At 39.1% G+C, this 22352-nt stretch overlaps 1 protein-coding gene and 1 long non-coding RNA gene across 5 annotated transcripts; both read right to left on the bottom strand.

The window, feature by feature from the left end:
- Positions 1-228: 228 nt before the first annotated feature.
- On the bottom strand, positions 229-2614 carry LOC116161978. Its single transcript, XR_004143460.1, has 2 exons — positions 2530-2614; positions 229-2359 (listed from the first exon to the last, which is right to left on the bottom strand). It is a non-coding gene; the product is annotated as an uncharacterized LOC116161978 (long non-coding RNA).
- Positions 2615-7704: 5090 nt separating this feature from the next.
- LOC116161950 (UDP-glucuronosyltransferase 2B33-like) lies at positions 7705-17686 on the bottom strand. 4 transcript variants are annotated; one of them, XM_031475449.1, is made up of 6 exons: positions 17530-17686; positions 17298-17477; positions 11292-12162; positions 11017-11239; positions 8204-8423; positions 7705-8153 (listed from the first exon to the last, which is right to left on the bottom strand). In XM_031475449.1, the coding sequence occupies exons 3-6, from the start codon at positions 12117-12119 to the stop codon at positions 7868-7870; spliced, it is 1557 nt and encodes a 518-aa protein (XP_031331309.1). In that variant the 5' UTR covers positions 12120-12162; positions 17298-17477; positions 17530-17686; the 3' UTR covers positions 7705-7867. The 4 variants fall into 4 exon arrangements, with proteins under 4 accessions (XP_031331309.1, XP_031331312.1, XP_031331310.1 ...); XM_031475452.1 differs by having other exon boundaries at positions 17548-17586; XM_031475450.1 differs by lacking the exon at positions 17530-17686 and having other exon boundaries at positions 17298-17523.
- Positions 17687-22352: the final 4666 nt, after the last annotated feature.

The following is a 22352-nucleotide window of genomic DNA, read 5'->3' as shown; positions in this document are numbered from 1 at the left end:
AATTTCAACGCACACTTTACAAATTAAACCTTTAAGTTATAAACATATGCAAACACAAGTTACAATTTCAAATGCAAACTGTCAAAACTAATACTAATGCACCATTTTAAAAATGAAAAATGAAAATTGATTTTTTTCTCAATAACGATCGAAAATACGCTAACATGACAAAACAGACAATCAAATTCTTATTTTACAATCTGCGAGTGGCGCACAGAAAAAAGTTCAGTGGAAGAAAATGGAACATGACACCTGAAAAACAACACCCTGTAGATTCTCACTACCAATGGTGTAAGCCCTTCAGCATAAGTTAGATTTCAAATTTGAGCAAAATATCTAAAAAATTGCAGAAGATATAAAAGAAAAAACTGAAACAACCTTGAAATTTTAACACCCTGTAGATCGGTAACGAAGCGTTTGCGAACCTATGTTTATATGAACTTTTAGTCATGAAATAAGCCCTTGCGTATTTACATCATATGTAGGAACACCCTGTGTATGTAAATCAGAGAGAGGTATTTTGAAAACAGAGGGGTGGCACCATACCACTAGAACTCTCCGGGGTAGCGCACCGGAAACTAAAAAAGGGTAGGAACCAGGCACCTTTAAGCAACCTGACCTTCCACCTAATGAAGTGGGGCAACATGGGAGCTCTAAGCAACCAGGTAACGCACCTACGGAAGTCTGGGACGCAAAAGGGACACCGGTCTGATGACAGCACTCCCAAGGAAAGTAGCTCGAAAAAGGCAAACACTGGGGCCGTAAAGGATACCAGAACCTTTAGCGAAGCAGCTAGAGACTTCAGAATGGCTTTTGGTCCATGAAAGACCTGGAAGGAACGCTGGAAGACCCAAGCCACCAATAGACCAAAATGTCGCAGTAAAAGAACCGACTGGGACCACCCCTAGTACTATAATAATAACAATGATATGTATGTCGAAAAAGAATGGGCGGTAAAAACAATAATTTTTTGTAAATAAACCAAGGGACCAAATAGTTTCAAAATTTAGTTTCTAGTTCAATTGTTTGCTGACAGTATTGACGATTGATTAAAGATTTTTGAAATGACTTTGTATTTGTACACGGTGTCCGAAACGTATAGAATATCCTATAAAATATTGTTTATTTAATTTTTTATCACATGGAATTTTATTTTTTTATAACAAAAGTGCAACAGATAATTTTTTTTTTGAATTCCAATACACTTCTTTTGCCAACTTTTTTGATAGTGTTTTGTAAATTTTGAGAAAATCGAGAAAAAGTGGGTGTAGATGTATTTCAACAACGTTCATCTAGTCACTCATGATCGTTTTGTGCTCATCTAGATATTGAAACAACTGATTGCGACTGTGACAATAGTACGTGAACTTGAAGAGAAAAGTTACTAATTTAGATAGGTGGGCGTTCACTTGTTTCAATATCTAGATTAGCATAAAACAGTCATGGGTAGCAAGATCAATGAGCATTCTTGGACGTTCTTGGAATACACCCACCCGCAGTTTTTCGCGATTTTCTTGATTTTTTTAATATTTCACATTTTTGAAAAGGGAATAAAAAACTCTATCAATTAAGTTAGATCATTAAAAAAATTACCTGTTGCGCTTTTGTTTAAAAAAAATTAAAAAATAAAAAATTCCATGTGATGAGAAATTAAATAGGTACCAAATAAGTTATTTGAAACATTTTTGAAAATATTGATGTTTACCATACGATATTCCATACTTTTTGGACAACCTGTATAGCACACGATTCTATTGGCAGAGAAAAGGCATAGAAATAATAATTTTAAAATTTTCAAAGTGACAAAAAATATTGAGTGGTACAACACTGTTTTTCTAAATAAACAAAGGAATCAAAAAGTTTGAAAATTTAGTTGACAAGGTAGTGGGGGGGGGGGAGGCTTTTGTAGGTTCCCCTAGCTCAGAAACCCTTAACCCAGCACTGGTGGTAGGCGTAATTCTCACAGGTTGAGTGAAGTCCGATGGGACTGTAACAATCGACGAGATTAGTAATCAGGTAACCATGTAATGCGAGTTCAAGTACAATTTTTGTTTTGTTTATGAAGTAATTCATTAATATATTATGAACACGCACTTACCTTCCTCTAAGCTGAACTTGGTGCAATAACAAACGAAAGTATAATAATCCAATACTATGTCACAAGGGTGACAGACAGAGAAGATTGTTACAACTTGCGTAGAGTTATTAACACGAAACTCATGCGAAGAGCAATTGTTGATCTTCCTTCTTGTTAATATATTCACTATTCACTTTAACCCCCCTTACAAGAAAATATGAAAAGCAATACACCATGCAGAAAAGGAAAAATCCTACCTTTATGAGGCCGCCTTTCTGCAATCTGTAACAAAGAGAAGATTTATGTTAGAAATGATATTAAAATATTTTGTGTTTTGAGTATTTATGGTTTAAAACAATTATAAATTTTGACTGGGACAGTGAAGCATTTGTCTGCGTTTTACATCTTTGATAAAGAAATTGAAACTTGTAATAAAAGGAATGAACACTTACCCTTTAGCCTCATTAATTCAGTCTTTCCCTGGAAGAACCATCAAGCCTTGTAAAGATGAAACACTGCAGCCCAAATTCGCCAAAAACTGAAAAGAGAAATATATTCAAATAAAATCAATCGCTCAGTTAATCAAAATGTTTCTATAATTATTCAATTTATTGATATTTTTTGAAAACAATAGGTACCATGTGCGCATTTGATTTTTACTATAACTCTCGTCAGGAAAGATTGCCGGTCACAGCACACCTTGTGTCGATCTACGATGTATGTTTTTCTTAAGATGCGAGCGACTTCCGGACTAGGATCGTGACAATGTTGAACGAAAAGTCTTTTTGTTCAACATTGACACGATACCATCCCGGAAGTCGCTCACATCTTTACAAAAACATAGATTGTAGACCGGGATCAAGTGTTCTGTGACCGGCAATCTTTCCTGGCGAGAGGTTTATATATTTCATGAGAGAGGTGTATGTCAACACAAAGCACCTCTCCAGGGCAAGGTCAGTAGAACACAATCAACCATACTGCATAATTAGGTGCTATAATTAAATGTCCTATTTCCGAATTAAATGCTCCTTTTTTTTTAAATTATGACAGAATGAACTCAGCAGACCACCGACTTATTCTGAATTCCGGATTCTGGATTACGACACAAGGGGTGGACAGGGTCCGCGCGTACTTGGGCCTCAAATTCGGGCCCTTTCTACTACCTCCCTGATTAGGGTCGTCCGACCTCTCAACGTCACTTCATCCCACACGTGAGATGCCCCTTAGGACGCTGGGAGGAGAGGCGGCTCTAATCGTAACCATGTCCGGCCAGGATTCACCCAACATGGATAGTCTCAGTTGAACTAGAGCGGGACATTCACAAAGTATGCGGCGAGGTATGCGGTGTGCCGTCTCGTCGGATGGTGATTCTACCAAATCCCTGCAGAGCATGTGCTTGTAAAGTTTACAGTGCCCAGAGAGTATGCTCACGAGTAACCACAGGTTCTTCCTTGATAGCCCTGTACAAAAACGCCCCAAACGGGAGCATTTAATTCGGTAATTGGGCACTTAATTAGCACCTAATTATAGTTAGTTCACTTTTCATTTTCTTGGTATTTTAAGGTAGGTACTAAGTGCTCTAATGAGTTCATATGAACCAGGCAGAACATATCATAATTTTTTTTAAAAAAAGGATCATTTAATTCGGTAATAGGGCACTTAAGTAACACCTAATTATAGTTAGTTCACTTTTCATTTTCTTGGTTTTTTAAGGTAGTGCTCTGCTGAGTTCAAATGAACCTGTCAAAACATGTCATAATTGTTAAAAAAAAGGAGCATTTATTTCGGTAATAGTACACTTAATTAACACCCAATTATTAATTAATTCATTTTCAATTTCTTGGGTATTTAAGGTACGTAGTGCTCTAAAGGGTTTATATGAACCTGGCAGAACATGTCATAATTTTCTTAAAAAAAGGTAGCAATTAATTCCGTAATAGGGCACTTAATTAGCACCAAATGATTAGTTAGTTTACTTTTCATTTTCTTGGACTTTTAAAGTAGTGCTCTGCCGAGTTCAAATGAACCTGTCAAAACATATGTCATAATTGTTAAAAAAAAGGAGCATTTATTTCGGTAATAGTGCACTTAATTAACACCCAATTATTAATTAATTCATTTTCATTTTCTTGGGTATTTAAGGTACCTAGTGCTCTAAAGGGTTTATATGAACCTGGCAGAACATGTCATAATTTTTTTAAAAAAGGAAGCATTTAATTTGGTAATAGGGCACTTAATTAGCACCTAATTATTAGTTAGTTCACTTTTCATTTTCTTGGTTTTTTAAGGTGGTGCTCTGCCGAGTTCATATGAACCTGGCTGAACACGAGGCTGAACATCTCATAATTTGTTTAAAAAAGTGAGCATTTAATTCGGTAATTAGCACCTAATTATGCAATGTGTTTGATTGTGTCTTTCTCTGCTAGAATCATGCACACCACCTTTCCTTAGCTACGTTACTGAATATAAGCATTCAGATTAATCTAAAGACGGTAGAGAGATCACAAAAATTAACTAGAATTTACTCACGTACGCCACTGGTCAATATTCTATCCTACAGTTCATTACTTATATTTATTATTATTATTATTATTATATTCTCTGATTGTGCATGTTTACTTTTTAAGTCACCTGTTGATGAAGTGAAAAGGAAATAAACAGAGATGTGGGTGGAAGAAGTGCCGCAATGGATGAACGAATTGGGATGTGAATCCTGGTAGCCGGTGTGGGCCCCCGTGTCTCATTTTGTAAAACGTTCACGAGGAGAGTATCTCGTTACTTGGTTTGTGATTGTGACTCGATCTTCATTTGTCAATATCGCAGGTATCGGAGGAGAATCAAGATGTGAACGACAACGATGTGTACGGTTCCCGTTACTTGGCAGCAACCCGAATTAAATTAGTAAAATTGGCAAGATCCCTTTGAACTTGGAATGTACGTTCTGAAATTACTTAAAGCTGCCGGGGGGAAAACTGAAATGGACTCCAAAAAGATAAACTGACAGAGTTGCGACCGTAAGTACCAGCATTTCGATGAAATTAGTCACAATCGTAGTGCAGTGTTTTGCAAGCCTGTGGTCATTCCACTGTAAATTAGCACGTTGGCCGCCACATATACAGCGATTGTCGTAGGAGATAGTATTTCACGACGCCGGTTGTACACATGGGGTGACTGTTTAACGTTAGTATGGCCAGCCGGCTGACATGCGATAACTGTTTCTAGCACCAGTACAGAAGACCCCTCTGACGGTTATCGTGTTAAAAAACAACTTGAATGCATGTGACAATGGATGCATTAAACAGACGAAGCGCTTCATGAGCGCCATCACCTAAATGCGAGAATACTCTAACAAGATTTCTCGTGCAAGTTGCTGTCGAGGTGTAAATACCACCGTACGTCTGACTTGGGGGACATGTACACTTCGACAGTACTATCAAATAGCCACTTGCGTGAGAAACTTTGCTAAAGTATTCCCGCCTTTAGGTAGTTCTTCGTCTGGTGAACGTAAGCATTACAACCTACTTCATCATCGGATTAATATGAAGGGTAGCAAAATATTAGAGTGCGGTTATCGTACAGTGCGTCAACAAAATTTTCCTTCGTTACTGTTCAGCCCTACGTTTTGCGGCTGATAAATGAACTCTGGCCCTAGCATTTATACCGAAATGAAATATACCGAATACTTTGAACGGATTGTTACCGTCGATACCAGCTACGTCATATCTTAAGGGTGGCGCAAGGCATTATCGTAACCGTTACCATGCAACTTGTAAAGGTCTACAAACTTACCCCAAATCAACATATCGTTGAAATCTTGGGTGTCTTGATTCCAAACACGAAAAAAGGGGCACAAAACGTTAAGTTTTAAACGCCATTTTATTTAAATTTTCGATAATCTTCAAATGACACCGAAAAGACCGATTTACTAACACTTCCCCGTCAGTTTTTATTAATTTAAGGGTTGATTTTAACAACAAAACAATAATTTACGCGATCGCGTCCCGAGAGCCACCACGCAAACGCCGATTTAAATTCGAACTAAAAGTAGTTGGGACGCCAGGACTTTTCCTAGCTTAAATTACGTTTATACACCGATTTACGTATTACGGACCGAAACGAACGACGTCCAACTATTTTCCGCGTCTCTTAATTGCATTTTTTTAAGTTTATTTTAATTTCGCACTTCCCAAATTATGAGAAAACGAAGAGTACAACACGCTCGGCACGGCAGTAACGACATACTGGATCACGTGATGAAGCTTACGATAACGACGTCACGACTGCGAGAGTCTCTCTGATTGGCCCATCTAAAAAAATGGTCCAATCAAATGCATCCGAATTTTTGTTTACTGATCATTCTTCGAATTCTAAAAACGGTTTCAAATGTACTATGGCTATTGCAAATTATCTATTCTGTTTCCCATTTATCGTTATATACACATCTTACGTAACCTGCTGGACGTGTCTTTGAATCCAAACGTAAATAAAACACGTTCTAGGAACAAAAATACGGTCCGAACAACCGATAGTTAACGATCTTTAGTCCTAAAGCTGTACAATTCGCCCCTGTTTGCGCCAACGGTTTTCCAGCTCCCATTGCCCTTCAGGGTCTTCTTCGGACCTTTCACCCTTTAGATCCATCACACTACCCCACTCGATTTCTTCCTCCGACTGCTCAATTTTGTCAGTCTTTCAGTTCTTATAGACTTCGCTGACCTCCACTTCGATTCCTCACACTTTTGAGTCGTTTATAAATGCTTCTTGATGGTCTTAAAGGGCCTTTTAAACACTCTTAAGAAAAGGTCCCGAAAGCCTCTTGAAAACTCGTAGGGGTTTTTAACGTGTTTCGTGTTAATAAGCTCGACCTTTAGAAGTGTCCAAATGATTTTGAAAGCACTTAAGATCTTTAAAGCCTCCTCTCTTGAAAAGAGGGGGGAATCACTGACTTTCCTCTGGAAACTCCTTGAGCCTGTTAAGCATTTTTAAATATTTTTAAGGGCGGTAAAATACTCTTAAAGACTTTAAAAGCTAATTAAAGGTTCTCAAAACGTTAACAAAACTCGAGAGTCGATTTAAGATTCAGTAGAAGCTATTCTATTCATAAGGAGAGTCTGACCAGGCAGCATTTAGGCACGCAGAAAGCCCATTTTGTGCGGTGTGCCTACCCCCTTTCTTTCACAACTAGATTCAGAGCCCGCTCCTCTCAATAAAGGATAGGACTCTGTTTCTCCAAGTTGCTTCAGGCTCAGTTGCGTATTTTGATTCTTATCAAAATCCTGTTTTGATATTTACATTCCCACATGAATTCCTGCCGGAAAAGCTACTTACCATTTTAGGTATCAATTGTATGATTGGTTGCCTAAGTGGCAGTAAGCTTCCTATTATCATTACTTTAGTTGGTGATCGTACAGCCAAAAGTCCTTTCGCACTGGCCTATGTGTCCTTTCCAGGGGCTCTAAAAAATTTCTTATTCTTATACTCTTGGACGCTGGAAAATCTAGAGACCCCCTTAAAGGCTTGGCTTTTAAAGAAAGTGCTGTTTTTTGAGGTTGCACACTATTAGTTAACTTCACATCTTTAATTTAGTGAACTTTAATTAATCATAACCCACAAGTACAGAGAATAATTACTTATATCGAAAATGAATATCCTAAGTGAAAAGCAATGCGTAACTAACTAAAAAAATAATAATTGACAAAGGGCTTTTAAAGTCTCATAAAAAAGACTTTTTAAAACACACCTGATACAAATTAAGAAGAATGCTGAGGGCGAATAGTAATAACGCAAACCTTAACGACTTTTACGTTCGTTAGGCGCACGCAACCATTTTACAAATTTCAATACAAATTTAAGTGTGACATAGTTAAATAGGGCGATTAGAAGTAAAGTCAGTATCAAAACACCCATCACGTCTATCAAGTAGTATTGATACCAAGGTGCGTTCATCAGGGGACCTCTAAGATGCTGTGCACCCTTGTGACGTATGACGTACTCCGACCACCAGACGGCCTTCTCAAGACCGGTCATCGGCTGATCGTCCGCCAATTTGGCCAGTTTCTTCATCTCAGTCTTATACCTGCGAAATCTCTGGGGATTAGGACACGAAAACCGAGACAATCGACTCACCTCGGATTTGCTATGACCTCCAAAATTGCAGCCTTAACGGTCGGCTTGTTCAGATCGCTTTGCGCCAGCTCGAATCCGAAGCCCATGTTCGCCATCTTTCGGACGTTGTAGAATTGGTCGGCGAGAAACGGAATCCCGAGCATCGGAACGTGCGCGTAGATCGCCTCGTCCATCGACTGTAGACCACCCTGTGTTATGAACAGCTTGATGTTGGGATGCCCTATTAAAATGGTTTTTTTTTCAATAACACACCACACCAGGACCAGCCAGAGCATCTTTCATGCGCATTATGTTTTGTTAGCGCATTTTTATAAAAAATAAAGAAAATTATGCGTTTTGTCTGTCTGTCTGTCTGTCTGTCCGTCCGAATCCACTTCTACCGTTTTGAACTACTTATAGGGGAATGGTTCTAGAGTTTTACAGTCTAATACCTTTTAAAAAATGTGTAAGGGGGAGAAATTCGCCCTTTAGAATATCTCTAAAGGGGTGAAATCCACCCTTAGGTTCTAAAAAATTGTATAAGACACTTGCACAACAAAGTTTCACACTCTAATGCCCTTTAAAAAATGTCTAAAAGGGTGAAACCCGCCCTTGAGATCCAATAAAATTCGCAAGACACTTGGACAATAAAGTTTCACGTTCTATTACCCTTTAAAAAATGTCTAAAGGGGTTGAAATCTACCCTTGATGTCTAAACACTTCATGAGACACATGCACAACAAAGTTTCACAGTCTAAAGGTCTTTAAAAAATGTCTAAAAGGGTGAAACCCGCCCTTGAGATCCAATAAAATTCACGAGACACTTGCACAATAAAGTTTCACGTTCTATTGCCCTTTAAAAAATGTCTAAAGGGGTGAAATCTACCCTTGAGGTCTAAAAAACTTCATGAGACACATGCACAACAAAGTTTCACAGTCTAAAGGCCTTTAAAAAATGTCTAAAAGGGTGAAACCCGCCCTTGAGATACAATAAAATTCATGAGACACTTGCACAATAAAGTTTCACGTTCTATTGCCCTTTAAAAAATGTCTAAAGGGGTGAAATCTACCCTTGATGCCTCAAAAACTTCATGAGACACATGCACAACAAAGTTTCACAGTCTAATGGCCTTTAAAAAATGTCTAAAAGGATGAAACCCGCTCTCGAGATCCAATAAAATTCATGAGACACTTGCACAATAAAGTTTCACGTTCTATTGCCCTTTAAAAAATGTCTAAAGGGGTGAAATCTACCCTTGATGTCTAAAAAAACTTCATGAGACACATGCACAGCAAAGTTTCACAGTCTAATGGCCTTTAAAAAATGTCTAAAAGGGTGCAACCCGCCCTTGAGATCCAATAAAATTCATGAGACACTTGCACAATAAAGTTTCACGTTCTATTGCCCTTTAAAAAATGTCTAAAGGGGTGAAATCTACCCTTGATGTCTAAAAAACTTCATGAGACACATGCACAATAAAGTTTCACAGTCTAAAGGTCTTTAAAAAATGTCTAAAAGGGTGAAACCCGCCCTTGAGATCCAATAAAATTCACAAGACACTTGGACAATAAAGTTTCACGTTCTATTACCCTTTAAAAAATGTCTAAAGGGGTTGAAATCTACCCTTGATGTCTAAAAACTTCATGAGACACATGCACAACAAAGTTTCACAGTCTAAAGGCCTTTAAAAAATGTCTAAAAGGGTGAAACCCGCCCTTGAGATCCAATAAAATTCATGAGACACTTGCACAATAAAGTTTCACGTTCTATTGCCCTTTAAAAAATGTCTAAAGGGGTGAAATCTACCCTTGATGTCTAAAAAACTTCATGAGACACATGCACAACAAAGTTTCACAGTCTAATGGCCTTTAAAAAATGTCTAAAAGGGTGAAACCCGCCCTTGAGATCCAATAAAATTCATGAGACACTTGCACAATAAAGTTTCACGTTCTATTGCCCTTTAAAAAATGTCTAAAGGGGTGAAATCTACCCTTGATGTCTAAAAAACTTCATGAGACACATGCACAACAAAGTTTCACAGTCTAAAGGTCTTTAAAAAATGTCTAAAAGGGTGAAACCCGCCCTTGAGATCCAATAAAATTCACGAGACACTTGCACAATAGTTTCACGTTCTATTGCCCTTTAAAAAATGTCTAAAGGGGTGAAATCTACCCTTGAGGTCTAAAAAACTTCATGAGACACTTGCACAACAAACTTTCACAGTCTAAATACCCCTTAAAAAATGTCTAAAAGGGTGAAACCCGCCCTTGAGATCCAATAAAATGCATGAGATATTTGCACAACAAAGTTTCACAGTCTAATGCCCTTTAAAAAATGTCTAAAAGGGTGAAACCCGCCCTTGAGATCCAATAAAATTCATGAGGCACTTGCACAATAAAGTTTCACGTGCTATTGCCCTTTATAAAATGTCTAAAGGGGTGAAATCTACCCTTGATGCCTAAAAAACTTCATGAGACACATGCACAACAAAGTTTCACAGTCTAATGGCCTTTAAAAATGTCTCAAAGGATGAAACCCGCCCTCGAGACCCAATAAAATTCATGAGACACTTGCACAATAAAGTTTCACGTTCTATTGCCCTTTAAAAAATGTCTAAAGGGGTGAAATCTACCCTTGATGTCTAAAAAACTTCATGTCATATTCTAATGAAAGGTCTCATCAAAATAAATTGGTTTGAAACTAAAGATTTGAAAGGAACCGCTTTCTACCAACTACTTTTTTCTGACCTCTTATCAAAAGAGGGGGTTGGGGAGGGGGCGGAAGAGAAAGACAAAATGAATCATCAGGACACTTCTAGGTGCAGGTAACCTACCCAAAATGTCTTTTTGAGGAAACCACTTGGAGATGATCACATTGGGCGGAGTGGCCGGTGGACTGTCGCCGTCAAACTTCCACAGGACAACGTGGGGGAGCTCTGCGAATACGTCCGAAAATGTACGTATCGCCTCCTCTGGCAGATATTCCGTTTTCATGACGGACCCGAAACTAAAATAAATAAAACCCTGGGTCGCACCGTCCAGAATCGCTCGAAGATCCTGGAAGAATCGTTAGATGGCGCCAAAACAAAATTCTTGAGCTTAATATTACCTTCGGCAAAGATGTGGACTGCGCAGGCGACCTGTTGATTCCGGCACCGATGGGTATCACGGCCGGCAAGAGCGGCCTGATTTGGTGGAAGATGGGATCGGTGTTGACGAATAGGAGGCTGATGTTCTTGGCCATCTCCCGAACCGAGGGGTAGTGATCGCCAAAGTGCTTCCGCACGAGTTCCTGTTCCCAACTCTGCGCGTCGTCGAGGTGGAGATCGACCATGACAGACGACACAAAATTCTTAAAACGATCCCCCAACGACATTTCATCCCCGACTGGCATAAATGCGTTGGAATACAGCGCGGGATGCGACGGATTCCCAAGAGATTTGTACAAGGTATTCCACGCGTCCAGCGAAACCACCCCGATTGATGGACACCCGAACCTGGTGGCGAATGCCAGTGGACTGCTGTAGAGATACTCGGAGATCACAAGGTCAAATTTCGTCTCCTGGTCGTCTATCAACCTCTTTATCGGCGGGTGGCGAAGTTGCCTGTCGATCGCCTTGTGCATCGCCTCGAAGAAGACGCTCAGCCCGTTTACCGCATCCAGGCGGGGAAACTGCATGATCCTCGTCACTTCAATCACCGACATATCATCGTGTAAGGCCTTACTAAGGTCGATCTCGGTCAGGTTCACGAGTCGGGGATCGTTAATTGGATGAGCCGTAAGCGTCGTGACGTGATGGCCGCGTAGCGACAGTTCCCTCCAGATCGGTCGAAACACACTTTGATGGCTGTAGGAAGGGCTCGGTACGTAACCCAAAATTCTGGCTGCTTTTGCCGAGGAAATAATTAGACACACGGTTAGAAGTCTCGGTAACATTCTCTCGAAAGGTTAAATTCGCGACTGACTGTGCGATGATGACCTCAAAAAGATAAGATGGTTGTTGACATGTTCGCTATCTTTATCATTTTAGAGGAGGTTTAGTTCCACAGTGTACAACATTTAAGGAGCATTATAGCAGTTTGGCGAGGAGTGAAGACGCTGATTGAGGCTCCCAGGAGAAATCTGAGCAAGGTAAAGTGCGAGGAATCGAAGACGAGATGAAAAAAGTCTAAGAACTGAAAGAATGGTCTGAGGATGATCGAAAAGGTTGTGAAGTTGGGGGAAGAAGTCGAGTGGGGTGTGACGGATCTTAAGGGTGAGAGGACTGAAGAAGACCCCGAATCTACCTAGGTTAGGCAGCATTTCCGCACTACGCGTGGGGCTTCTCGTAAGAGGGGACCCTCAAAAGGGGGCTGGTTCCTCAAAAGAGAGTATTAGCTCCTATTCGCAAGAAGAATTGGACAGGCGCACAGAAGGCGATAGTCAGGAGTGCCGGTCCGAGGGTAAAACCTCGAATTAAGCGGGTCCCGCGCCAAAGCCTAAAGGTTGTACGTGTCTGGATCGTTGGCTCAGGAGGGTAACCCGACGTCAGGAATCAAGTATGTCAGATCGGATGGAAGAGGAAGCAGTCCAGTATGTGTCTCAAGGCGCCTGAGAAGCCTAGAGGTTCTGGAGCACCTATGAAGTTGTGGGTGCACCACGAACGTATGGCCGCCATTGTTCCGGAGGTGGACGTCACTGTGCCTCAGTTGTGGTGCATTATGGAGTCATTGAATACAGTTGATGAGATTGAAGGGGGGCTCCCCTTAGCTAGCACGGGTGCCATTGGCACTTTAATAGGGCCATGCGAACTAAGCTTCCTAGGGACTGGCGAGATCTAAAGATCGCTCAGCGCAGCTATAAGGACCATATTCGAAGGTCTAAGCGAGGATCATGGAGGAATTTCTGTGGTAACATCTTGAAGTTTAAAAACTTCGTACAGCTGATTTTTTTTTAATGGAACACCCTGTATATTTTTCGCTGGATCGATGTCATTCATTAACCTCTGCATGGAAACCTATTCACTATTGGTTTTTCGTCAATGTTGCCAAATTATTAATTTTTTTCTGAATAATTCCCTATAAGCCACCCCCCCCATTTGGATAAATCGTAGCGACCTTGATTTTAAAATTAAGAAATACATTTGATCACTAATGTGAATCTGAACAAAAGGCAACACTTTGGTAATGAGAAAGTTGAAGTTAGTGATACAGGGTGTTCACAAAAAATTTCCAAATTTGCCATAACGATTTTTTTTTCAAATGAAACTACTACTATTTTATTTCTCTATTCGATAGTCTTTTGCGTGCTCTTCAATTTTTATAAGGGGTGTCCTGTGCCAAAACCCCGTAGTTTCCAGGTTATTCCAATATTTTTCACAAAAATAGTTACATATTTGATATTAATTAATTACTTGTTTATAAAAAGTAGGCTGTGGTTATAAAAATTTATGATTTACTGCAAGTGTACTCCTTATTTCGTAGTAAAATAAGATTATTTAAAAAAACTAGTTCATCTTTTTCGAAATTCATCTTCTTAATTAAACTTATTTTACTACGAAATAGGCATAATTTATTTGTGACACTTGCTTACTTTCTGGCATTCTATTGTTTTTTATCATCACTGTCTACACCGATTTGGAAATTTTACTATTCTTTTGTGAACACCCTGTGTATCACTAAATCCCACTTTCTCATTACCAAAGTGTTTCCTTTTATTGAGATTAACATTGTTGATCAAATGTATCTCTTAACTGTAAAATCAAGATTGCTACGATTTATCAAAATGGGGCTTGCTTATTCGGAAAAAAATTAATAATTTGATAACATTAACAAAAAAACAAAAAAGCAAATAGGTTTCCATGGAGAGATTAAAAAATGACATGGAAACAACTAAAAATATACACTGTGTTGCATTAAAAAAAATCAGTTTGACACCGTAAAAATGGGACACCCTGTACATTTGCACAAAAGGTTTTTTTTATATGTTTTACTAGGTATGAGCTAGGAGAGCACTCTTGCAGGATCCTTACGGATGCAGTGACGGTCAAGCTTGATCTAGTGTGCCAGCGCACTGCCGAATAGGGGGCAACGAAAGGGCCCCTTTGCAAATCTGGGTCTTCCAAGCTTCCAAAACTGAATAGAAGCCAGATTAGGAGGAGCATCGGTGTCCTCATGGAGCACTTGATGGTCAAGCATCACCCGCCTAACATATTGGGTTTGTGGCAGAGCCCAAGTGCGGGTTCTGTGGCGACGCAGATGAAACTACCGAGCATAGTGGTCTGCCACGTACTGTGACACTCTCATCCTTGGCGACAGTTATCTGGAACGGGGGAAAGTCTTAGTCGGATCCTATAATTGGCCTTCGGTGTGCCTAAGTGTTACCCCTCTTATGAATAGACTAGCCTTCGAGTCTCAAATCGGATCTACAGTTTTTTTAAACCTTTTGAGAAACTTTAATTAGTCTTTAGGAGCAGTGGCGTATTTACCGGGGGGGATGAAGGGGATATATCCCCTCCCCAAAAGAATTGAGTTATCATCATAGCTATTAGGTATTTAGGTAATACTCCGCTTCTCCCAAACTCATGCCCCCCCCCCCCCCCCCGGAAAAAAGACAAGGGATTTGCAGATTTTTTTAATTGCATTTCAAACAACTTGCTGGGCAGTATTGAACATTAAGTTAAAGGAGAAGGCGCTGTAATTCCAATGACGTATTGGCAAATTTATCAATTAATTTATCCTTCTCCAAATTTAAACTAACAATACGCTCAACATTTACAAGCATTAATGCTTCAAAAATTGCCTGACCCAAAGAGGGCCCCGTCCAGGATCCCCGCTAACGCGGGGCCACGGCCGCTCGGGCGGCCTAGCGGCCTGGGCCAGTCCGGCCCTGTGTATATATAGAGAGCAATTTTGGTTTCGGTTAAAGTCTAAAGTCACTAAAATCTAAATATTCTGTAATATTCAATGAGTGATCAGTGTTAGCGGTCAATGATTTGGCTAGTCGGCATCGATCGGCAATTCGCTACATTGGTGAGGTACCTGCGTCCTGCCTTTCACGAAATGACGAAAATAAGAATTTTAAATTTTAAAAACAGGAATTTTTTTTGCCCATAACTTTTGATGGAGGCGTCTAATCGAATAAGTACGAATCGTTTTGGATTCTATGCACCCAAATTAATAAGAAAAAGTTTTTTCCCGAGAAATTTTGGTGCAGTCGATTTTTGGAAAAAAGGGAAGGTACACTGCCTTTTTTTTGCCCCGAAAAAAAAATTGTCTCAGATCGACCGGAAAAAATATGTTCTTATAGAATGTGGCCTGTAGAATCCATAATTCCAAACAGTTCCAAGATCGGATTACTAGATCAAAAGTTACAGCCCTTTGAATTTTTTGTCGAAATTGGTTTTTTGCCCATAAATATACCTATTATTCAAAGTTTTCGTTGACTAATTAAAGTAAAAGCTCTGATCTAATCTTTTTCGCCTGTGCAACCCAATTTCTATTTCTTACCCCCCCCCCCAACCCTTTCTGTACGCCTGGGTGCTGTATGTGCCACGGAACTTGTTTAATCCCCCCCCCCCCCCCCGAATTAATTTCTACGTACGCCACTGTTTAGGAGCATTAGACTGCCCTTCGAAATCTTTAAAAATGCTTAATAGGTCTTAACGACGGCGAAGCCGAAGCGATAGCCTCTGACGAGCCGTTTTGAAAGACTTCTGCGAATAAACAATTACAGTTCAAGGGCATCAAAATGGGACGAAGGAGTCTCCAGGAAACCCTGAGAGTCCCTCCTCCGCTTTCTACAGGAGAGGAGTGCTTTTAAAAACATTTGAACACTTAAAGGTCAAGCTGAAGGCCCCCAAAGAGGCTTTCGGAACCTTTAGGTTTCGTCCTCAGGAGTGTTTCAAAGGCGAACCTTGGGAGAATAATCTTGGAATTTGTTTGCGTTGTATTTTGATTTCATATGAGTGTTTTGGATTAAAAGACATAACGGGTTAATTTGAAACAGTGGTGGAATATCGTATCAACTCACGTAGTCGTGACGTCATAACACCAGTTTCGGCACGTGACCGGCGCTGTCGCTGCGGCGTTCCGCGGAACGTGTCGAATTTTTTACGGTTTTCGGTTAATTTTCGAAGTGCAATATTAAAATAAACTTTAAAAACGGCAAATAAAACACGCGGAAAATAGTTGGACGTCGTTCGTTTCGGCCCGCAATACGTAAATCGGTTTATAAACGTAATTTAAGCTAGGAAAAGTCATGGCGTCCCAACTACTTTTAGTTCGAATTTGAATCGGCGTTTGCGTGGTGGCTCTCGGGACGCGACGCGATCGCGTAAATTATTATTTTGTTGTTAAAATCAACCCTTAAATTAATAAAAACTGACGGGGAAGTGTTAGTAAATCGGTCTTTTCGGTGTCATTTGAAGATTATCGAAAATTTAAATAAAATGGCGTCCTATTTCAAATTCACTTGTTTGCGTTTAAAACTTAACGTTTTGTGCCCCTTTTTTCGTGTTTGGAATCAAGACACCCAAGATTTCAATGATATGTTGATTTGGGGTAAGTTTGTAGACCTTTACAAGTTGCATGGTAACGGTTACGATAATGCCTTGCGCCACCCTTAAGATATGACGTAGCTGGTATCGACGGTAACAATCCGTTCAAAGTATTCGGTATATTTCATTTCGGTATAAATGCTAGGGCCAGAGTTCATTTATCAACCGCAAAACGTGAGGCTGAACAGTAATGAAGGAAAATTAATTGTTGACACACTGTACGACAACTGCGCTCTAATATTTTGCTACCCCGCCTTCACATTAATCCGACGAAATAGGTTATGTTACATGCGTTCCAGTTGTCTTTTAACACGTTAACCGTCAGAGTGGTCTTGTGCGCTGGTGATATCGCACGTTACACTTGCATTAAAACGGTCACGCCGTGTACGGTAAAATACCATCTCCTATGACAGCCGGGTGACTCGCCAGCTTATAACGCCCACACGGTGTGTGTACTTCTGGCGTGGAAAAATAGCATCTCCTACAATAACCGGCTGTACCTACATGTGACGGCCACTGGCCGTGTAATGATAGAACACCTACGATTGCGACAATTTCATTTAAATACCGGTACTTACGGTCAAGACTCCGATACATTACTTCGTTATGTTTCATTCGCTGTGCCCCAGTCTTACGTTGCTCATTTTACAAACAATTCCACTGCGTCAGTTTTATCTTTTGGGAACGGAATCTTTCCCCCAAGTAACAGGAGCCGTAAACATATGGTTGTCGTTCACATCTCGATTCTCCTCCGATACCTGCGGTATTGACAAATGAAGATCGAGTCACAAGCACAAACCTGCAAGTAACCCCACACCGGCTACCAACCAGGATTCGTATCCCATCCATTGCGACACTTCTTCCACTCACAATCTCTCTTTATTTCGTTTTCACTTTATCAACAGGTGACTTATAAGTAAACTGTCATGAAAAATCAGAGAGTATTAGCAATGAACTGTAGGACAGATGAAACTGAATTGTACCAGTGGCGTCCGTGTTCCTTTCAAAGAGAGCATGATCATTTCTCATATTCAGCAACGTAGCGTAAGGAGAGGTGCAGGGGGGGGGAGTTGACATATACACAGTGCCTCATCAGATATAGTAAAATAGTAATATTTTGATTATCTCAGCTATTGAATTTATTTGAATATATTTTTATTTTCAGTTCTTGACGAACGAGGAAGATCCATCTCGACTTTGGTAATTGATGGTTCTCCCAGCAAAGAGAATGAATGAGGCTAAAGGGTAAGTGTTAATTCCTTTCATTTTATAGCTCAATTTCTTTAAGAAAACTGTCAAACACAAACAAATGCTTCACTGTCCCAGTCAAAATTTACAATTGTTCCCAAACACAAAATATTTTAATATCATTTTTAACACAAATCTCCTCTTTGTTGCAGATTCCAGAAAGTCAGCCTCATAAAAGGTAGGATTTTTCGTTTTATGCATGGTGTATTATCGACAAAAGTTAAAGTGTTGTGTATGTCGTTTTGTAATTCTTCTTTTTCTTTGATTATGGGCCCAAACTGCAGGTCTTTTGCCTTCAGGACTGGTTCTTCTTCAATGAGGTTTTGGTCGGACCTCCCGGTATCTTCGTTACTGATGAGTGTGTTTTGTTTGAACTAAACAGTCTTGAAATACCTTGAAAATGCCAACTGCATTTACTACTATGTCCTGTCGTTCGGTGTGACATGTTATGGCTACACTCCACTCGTAGATTGTGCAGTCACGAACATCCATGTACTATGCGATCAAAAATGAGTTGCGGTAGTTGCTTATGGGCTGCAATGGTTAATCGTCCTCATGTACCTTTATCTGATTACTTTTTATGAATATCTGCGTTGAACGCTACCCATCTCACCACGATGTCATCTTCTCGACTTAGACTTTTCGTCTTTTTTAATTTTTATAAAAGGGCATGTCCTTCTTATAGTAGTGTATCATTTTCAGCGCGTAACTCTGACGTTTAGGGCCTTTTTGGGAGGTATTTTGGATTTGACTTTATGGTCATTTTTAAGGACTTTCTCGACTTAGACTTTCCGTTTTTTTTTATTTTTATAAAAGGGCATGTCCTTCTTATAGTAGTGTATCATTTTCAGCGCGTAACTCTGACGTTTAGGGCCTTTTTGATATCAATTTTGAGTTCGCACAGTTGAACATCGCGCTATTTTTACAGTCATTTTTAAGGACTTTCTCGACTTAGACTTTCCGTTTTTTTTTATTTTTATAAAAGGGCATGTCCTTCTTATTGTAGTTTATCATTTTCAGCGCGTAACTCTGACGTTTAGGGCCTTTTTGGGAGGTATTTTGGATTTGACTTTATGGTCATTTTTAAGGACTTTCTCGACTTAGACTTTCCGTTTTTTTTTATTTTTTAAAAGGGCATGTCCTTCTTATTGTAGTGTATCATTTTCAGCGCGTAACTCTGACGTTTAGGGCCTTTTTGGGAGGTATTTTGGATTTGACTTTATGGTCATTTTTAAGGACTTTCTCGATAGACTTTCCGTTTTTTTTTATTTTTATAAAAGGGCATGTCCTTCTTATAGTAGTGTATCATTTTCAGCGCGTAACTCTGACGTTTAGGGCCTTTTTGATATCAATTTTGAGTTCGCACAGTTGAACATCGCGCTATTTTTACAGTCATTTTTAAGGACTTTCTCGACTTAGACTTTCCGTTTTTTTTTATTTTTATAAAAGGGCATGTCCTTCTTATTGTAGTGTATCATTTTCAGCGCGTAACTCTGACGTTTAGGGCCTTTTTGGGAGGTATTTTGGATTTGACTTTATGGTCATTTTTAAGGACTTTCTCGACTTAGACTTTCCGTTTTTTTTTATTTTTATAAAAGGGCATGTCCTTCTTATTGTAGTGTATCATTTTCAGCGCGTAACTCTGACGTTTAGGGCCTTTTTGGGAGGTATTTTGGATTTGACTTTATGGTCATTTTTAAGGACTTTCTCGACTTAGACTTTCCGTTTTTTTTTATTTTTATAAAAGGGCATGTCCTTCTTATAGTAGTGTATCATTTTCAGCGCGTAACTCTGACGTTTAGGGCCTTTTTGATATCAATTTTGAGTTCGCACAGTTGAACATCGCGCTATTTTTACAGTCATTTTTAAGGACTTTCTCGACTTAGACTTTCCGTTTTTTTTTTATTTTTATAAAAGGGCATGTCCTTCTTATTGTAGTGTATCATTTTCAGCGCGTAACTCTGACGTTTAGGGCCTTTTTGGGAGGTATTTTGGATTTGACTTTATGGTCATTTTTAAGGACTTTCTCGACTTAGACTTTCCGTTTTTTTTTATTTTTATAAAAGGGCATGTCCTTCTTATTGTAGTGTATCATTTTCAGCGCGTAACTCTGACGTTTAGGGCCTTTTTGATATCAATTTTGAGTTCGCACAGTTGGACATCGCGCTATTTTTACAGTCATTTTTAAGGACTTTCTCGACTTAGACTTTCCGTTTTTTTTATTTTTATAAAAGGGCATGTCCTTCTTATAGTAGTTTATCATTTTCAGCGCGTAACTCTGACGTTTAGGGCCTTTTTGGGAGGATTTTGGATTTGACTTTATGGTCATTTTTAAGGACTTTCTCGACTTAGACTTTCCGTTTTTTTTTATTTTTATAAAAGGGCATGTCCTTCTTATTGTAGTGTATCATTTTTCAGCGCGTAACTCTGACGTTTAGGGCCTTTTTGATATCAATTTTGAGTTCGCACAGTTGAACATCGCGCTATTTTTACAGTCATTTTTAAGGACTTTCTCGACTTAGACTTTCCGTTTTTTTTATTTTTATAAAAGGGCATGTCCTTCTTATAGTAGTGTATCATTTTCAGCGCGTAACTCTGACGTTTAGGGCCTTTTTGATATCAATTTTGAGTTCGCACAGTTGAACATCGCGCTATTTTTACAGTCATTTTTAAGGACTTTCTCGACTTAGACTTTCCGTTTTTTTTTATTTTTATAAAAGGGCATGTCCTTCTTATTGTAGTGTATCATTTTCAGCGCGTAACTCTGACGTTTAGGGCCTTTTTGGGAGGTATTTTGGATTTGACTTTATGGTCATTTTTAAGGACTTTCTCGACTTAGACTTTCCGTTTTTTTTTATTTTTATAAAAGGGCATGTCCTTCTTATTGTAGTGTATTATTTTCAGCGCGTAACTCTGACGTTTAGGGCCTTTTTGGGAGGTATTTTGGATTTGACTTTATGGTCATTTTTAAGGACTTTCTCGACTTAGACTTTCCGTTTTTTTGATTTTTATAAAAGGGCATGTCCTTCTTATTGTAGTGTATCATTTTCAGCGCGTAACTCTGACGTTTAGGGCCTTTTTGGGAGGTATTTTGGATTTGACTTTATGGTCATTTTTAAGGACTTTCTCGACGTAGACTTTCCGTTTTTTTTTATTTTTATAAAAGGGCATGTCCTTCTTATTGTAGTGTATCATTTTCAGCGCGTAACTCTGACGTTTAGGGCCTTTTGGGAGGTATTTTGGATTTGACTTTATGGTCATTTTTAAGGACTTTCTCGACTTAGACTTTCCGTTTTTTTTTATTTTTATAAAAGGGGATGTCCTTCTTATTGTAGTGTATCATTTTCAGCGCGTAACTCTGACGTTTAGGGCCTTTTTGGGAGGTATTTTGGATTTGACTTTATGGTCATTTTTGAGGACTTTCTCGACTTAGACTTTCCGTTTTTTTTGATTTTTATAAAAGGGCATGTCCTTCTTATAGTAGTGTATCATTTTCAGCGCGTAACTCTGACGTTGAGGGCCTTTTTGGGAGGTATTTTGGATTTGACTTTATGGTCATTTTTAAGGACTTTCTCGACTTAGACTTTCCGTTTTTTTTATTTTTATAAAAGGGCATGTCCTTATTGTAGTGTATCATTTTACGCGCTGACGTTTAGGGCCTTTTTGGGAGGTATTTTGGATTTGACTTTATGGTCATTTTTAAGGACTTTCTCGACTTAGACTTTCCGTTTTTTTTGATTTTTATGAAAGGGCATGTCCTTCTTATAGTAGTGTATCATTTTCAGCGCGTAACTCTGACGTTTAGGGCCTTTTTGGGAGGTATTTTGGATTTGACTTTATGGTCATTTTAAGGACTTTCTCGACTTAGACTTTCCGTTTTTTTTATTTTTATAAAAGGGCATGTCCTTCTTATAGTAGTGTATCATTTTCAGCGCGTAACTCTGACGTTTAGGGCCTTTTTGGGAGGAATTTTGGATTTGCCTTTATGGGTCATTTTTAAGGACTTTCTCGACTTAGACTTTCCGTTTTTTTTTATTTTTATAAAAGGGCATGTCCTTCTTAAAGTAGTTTATCATTTTCAGCGAGTAACTCTGACGTTTAGGGCCTTTTTGGGAGGTATTTTGGATTTGACTTTATGGTCATTTTTAAGGACTTTCTCGACTTAGACTTTCCGTTTTTTTTGATTTTTATGAAAGGGCATGTCCTTCTTATAGTAGTGTATCATTTTCAGCGCGTAACTCTGACGTTTAGGGCCTTTTTGGGAGGTATTTTGGATTTGACTTTATGGTCATTTTAAGGACTTTCTCGACTTAGACTTTCCGTTTTTTTTATTTTTATAAAAGGGCATGTCCTTCTTATAGTAGTGTATCATTTTCAGCGCGTAA

The sequence above is a fragment of the Photinus pyralis genome, unplaced genomic scaffold (genome assembly GCF_008802855.1).
Source record: "Photinus pyralis isolate 1611_PpyrPB1 unplaced genomic scaffold, Ppyr1.3 Ppyr1.4_LG10, whole genome shotgun sequence".
NCBI lineage: Eukaryota > Metazoa > Arthropoda > Insecta > Coleoptera > Lampyridae > Photinus > Photinus pyralis.
This window is presented reverse-complemented; position numbering and strand designations above follow the sequence as displayed.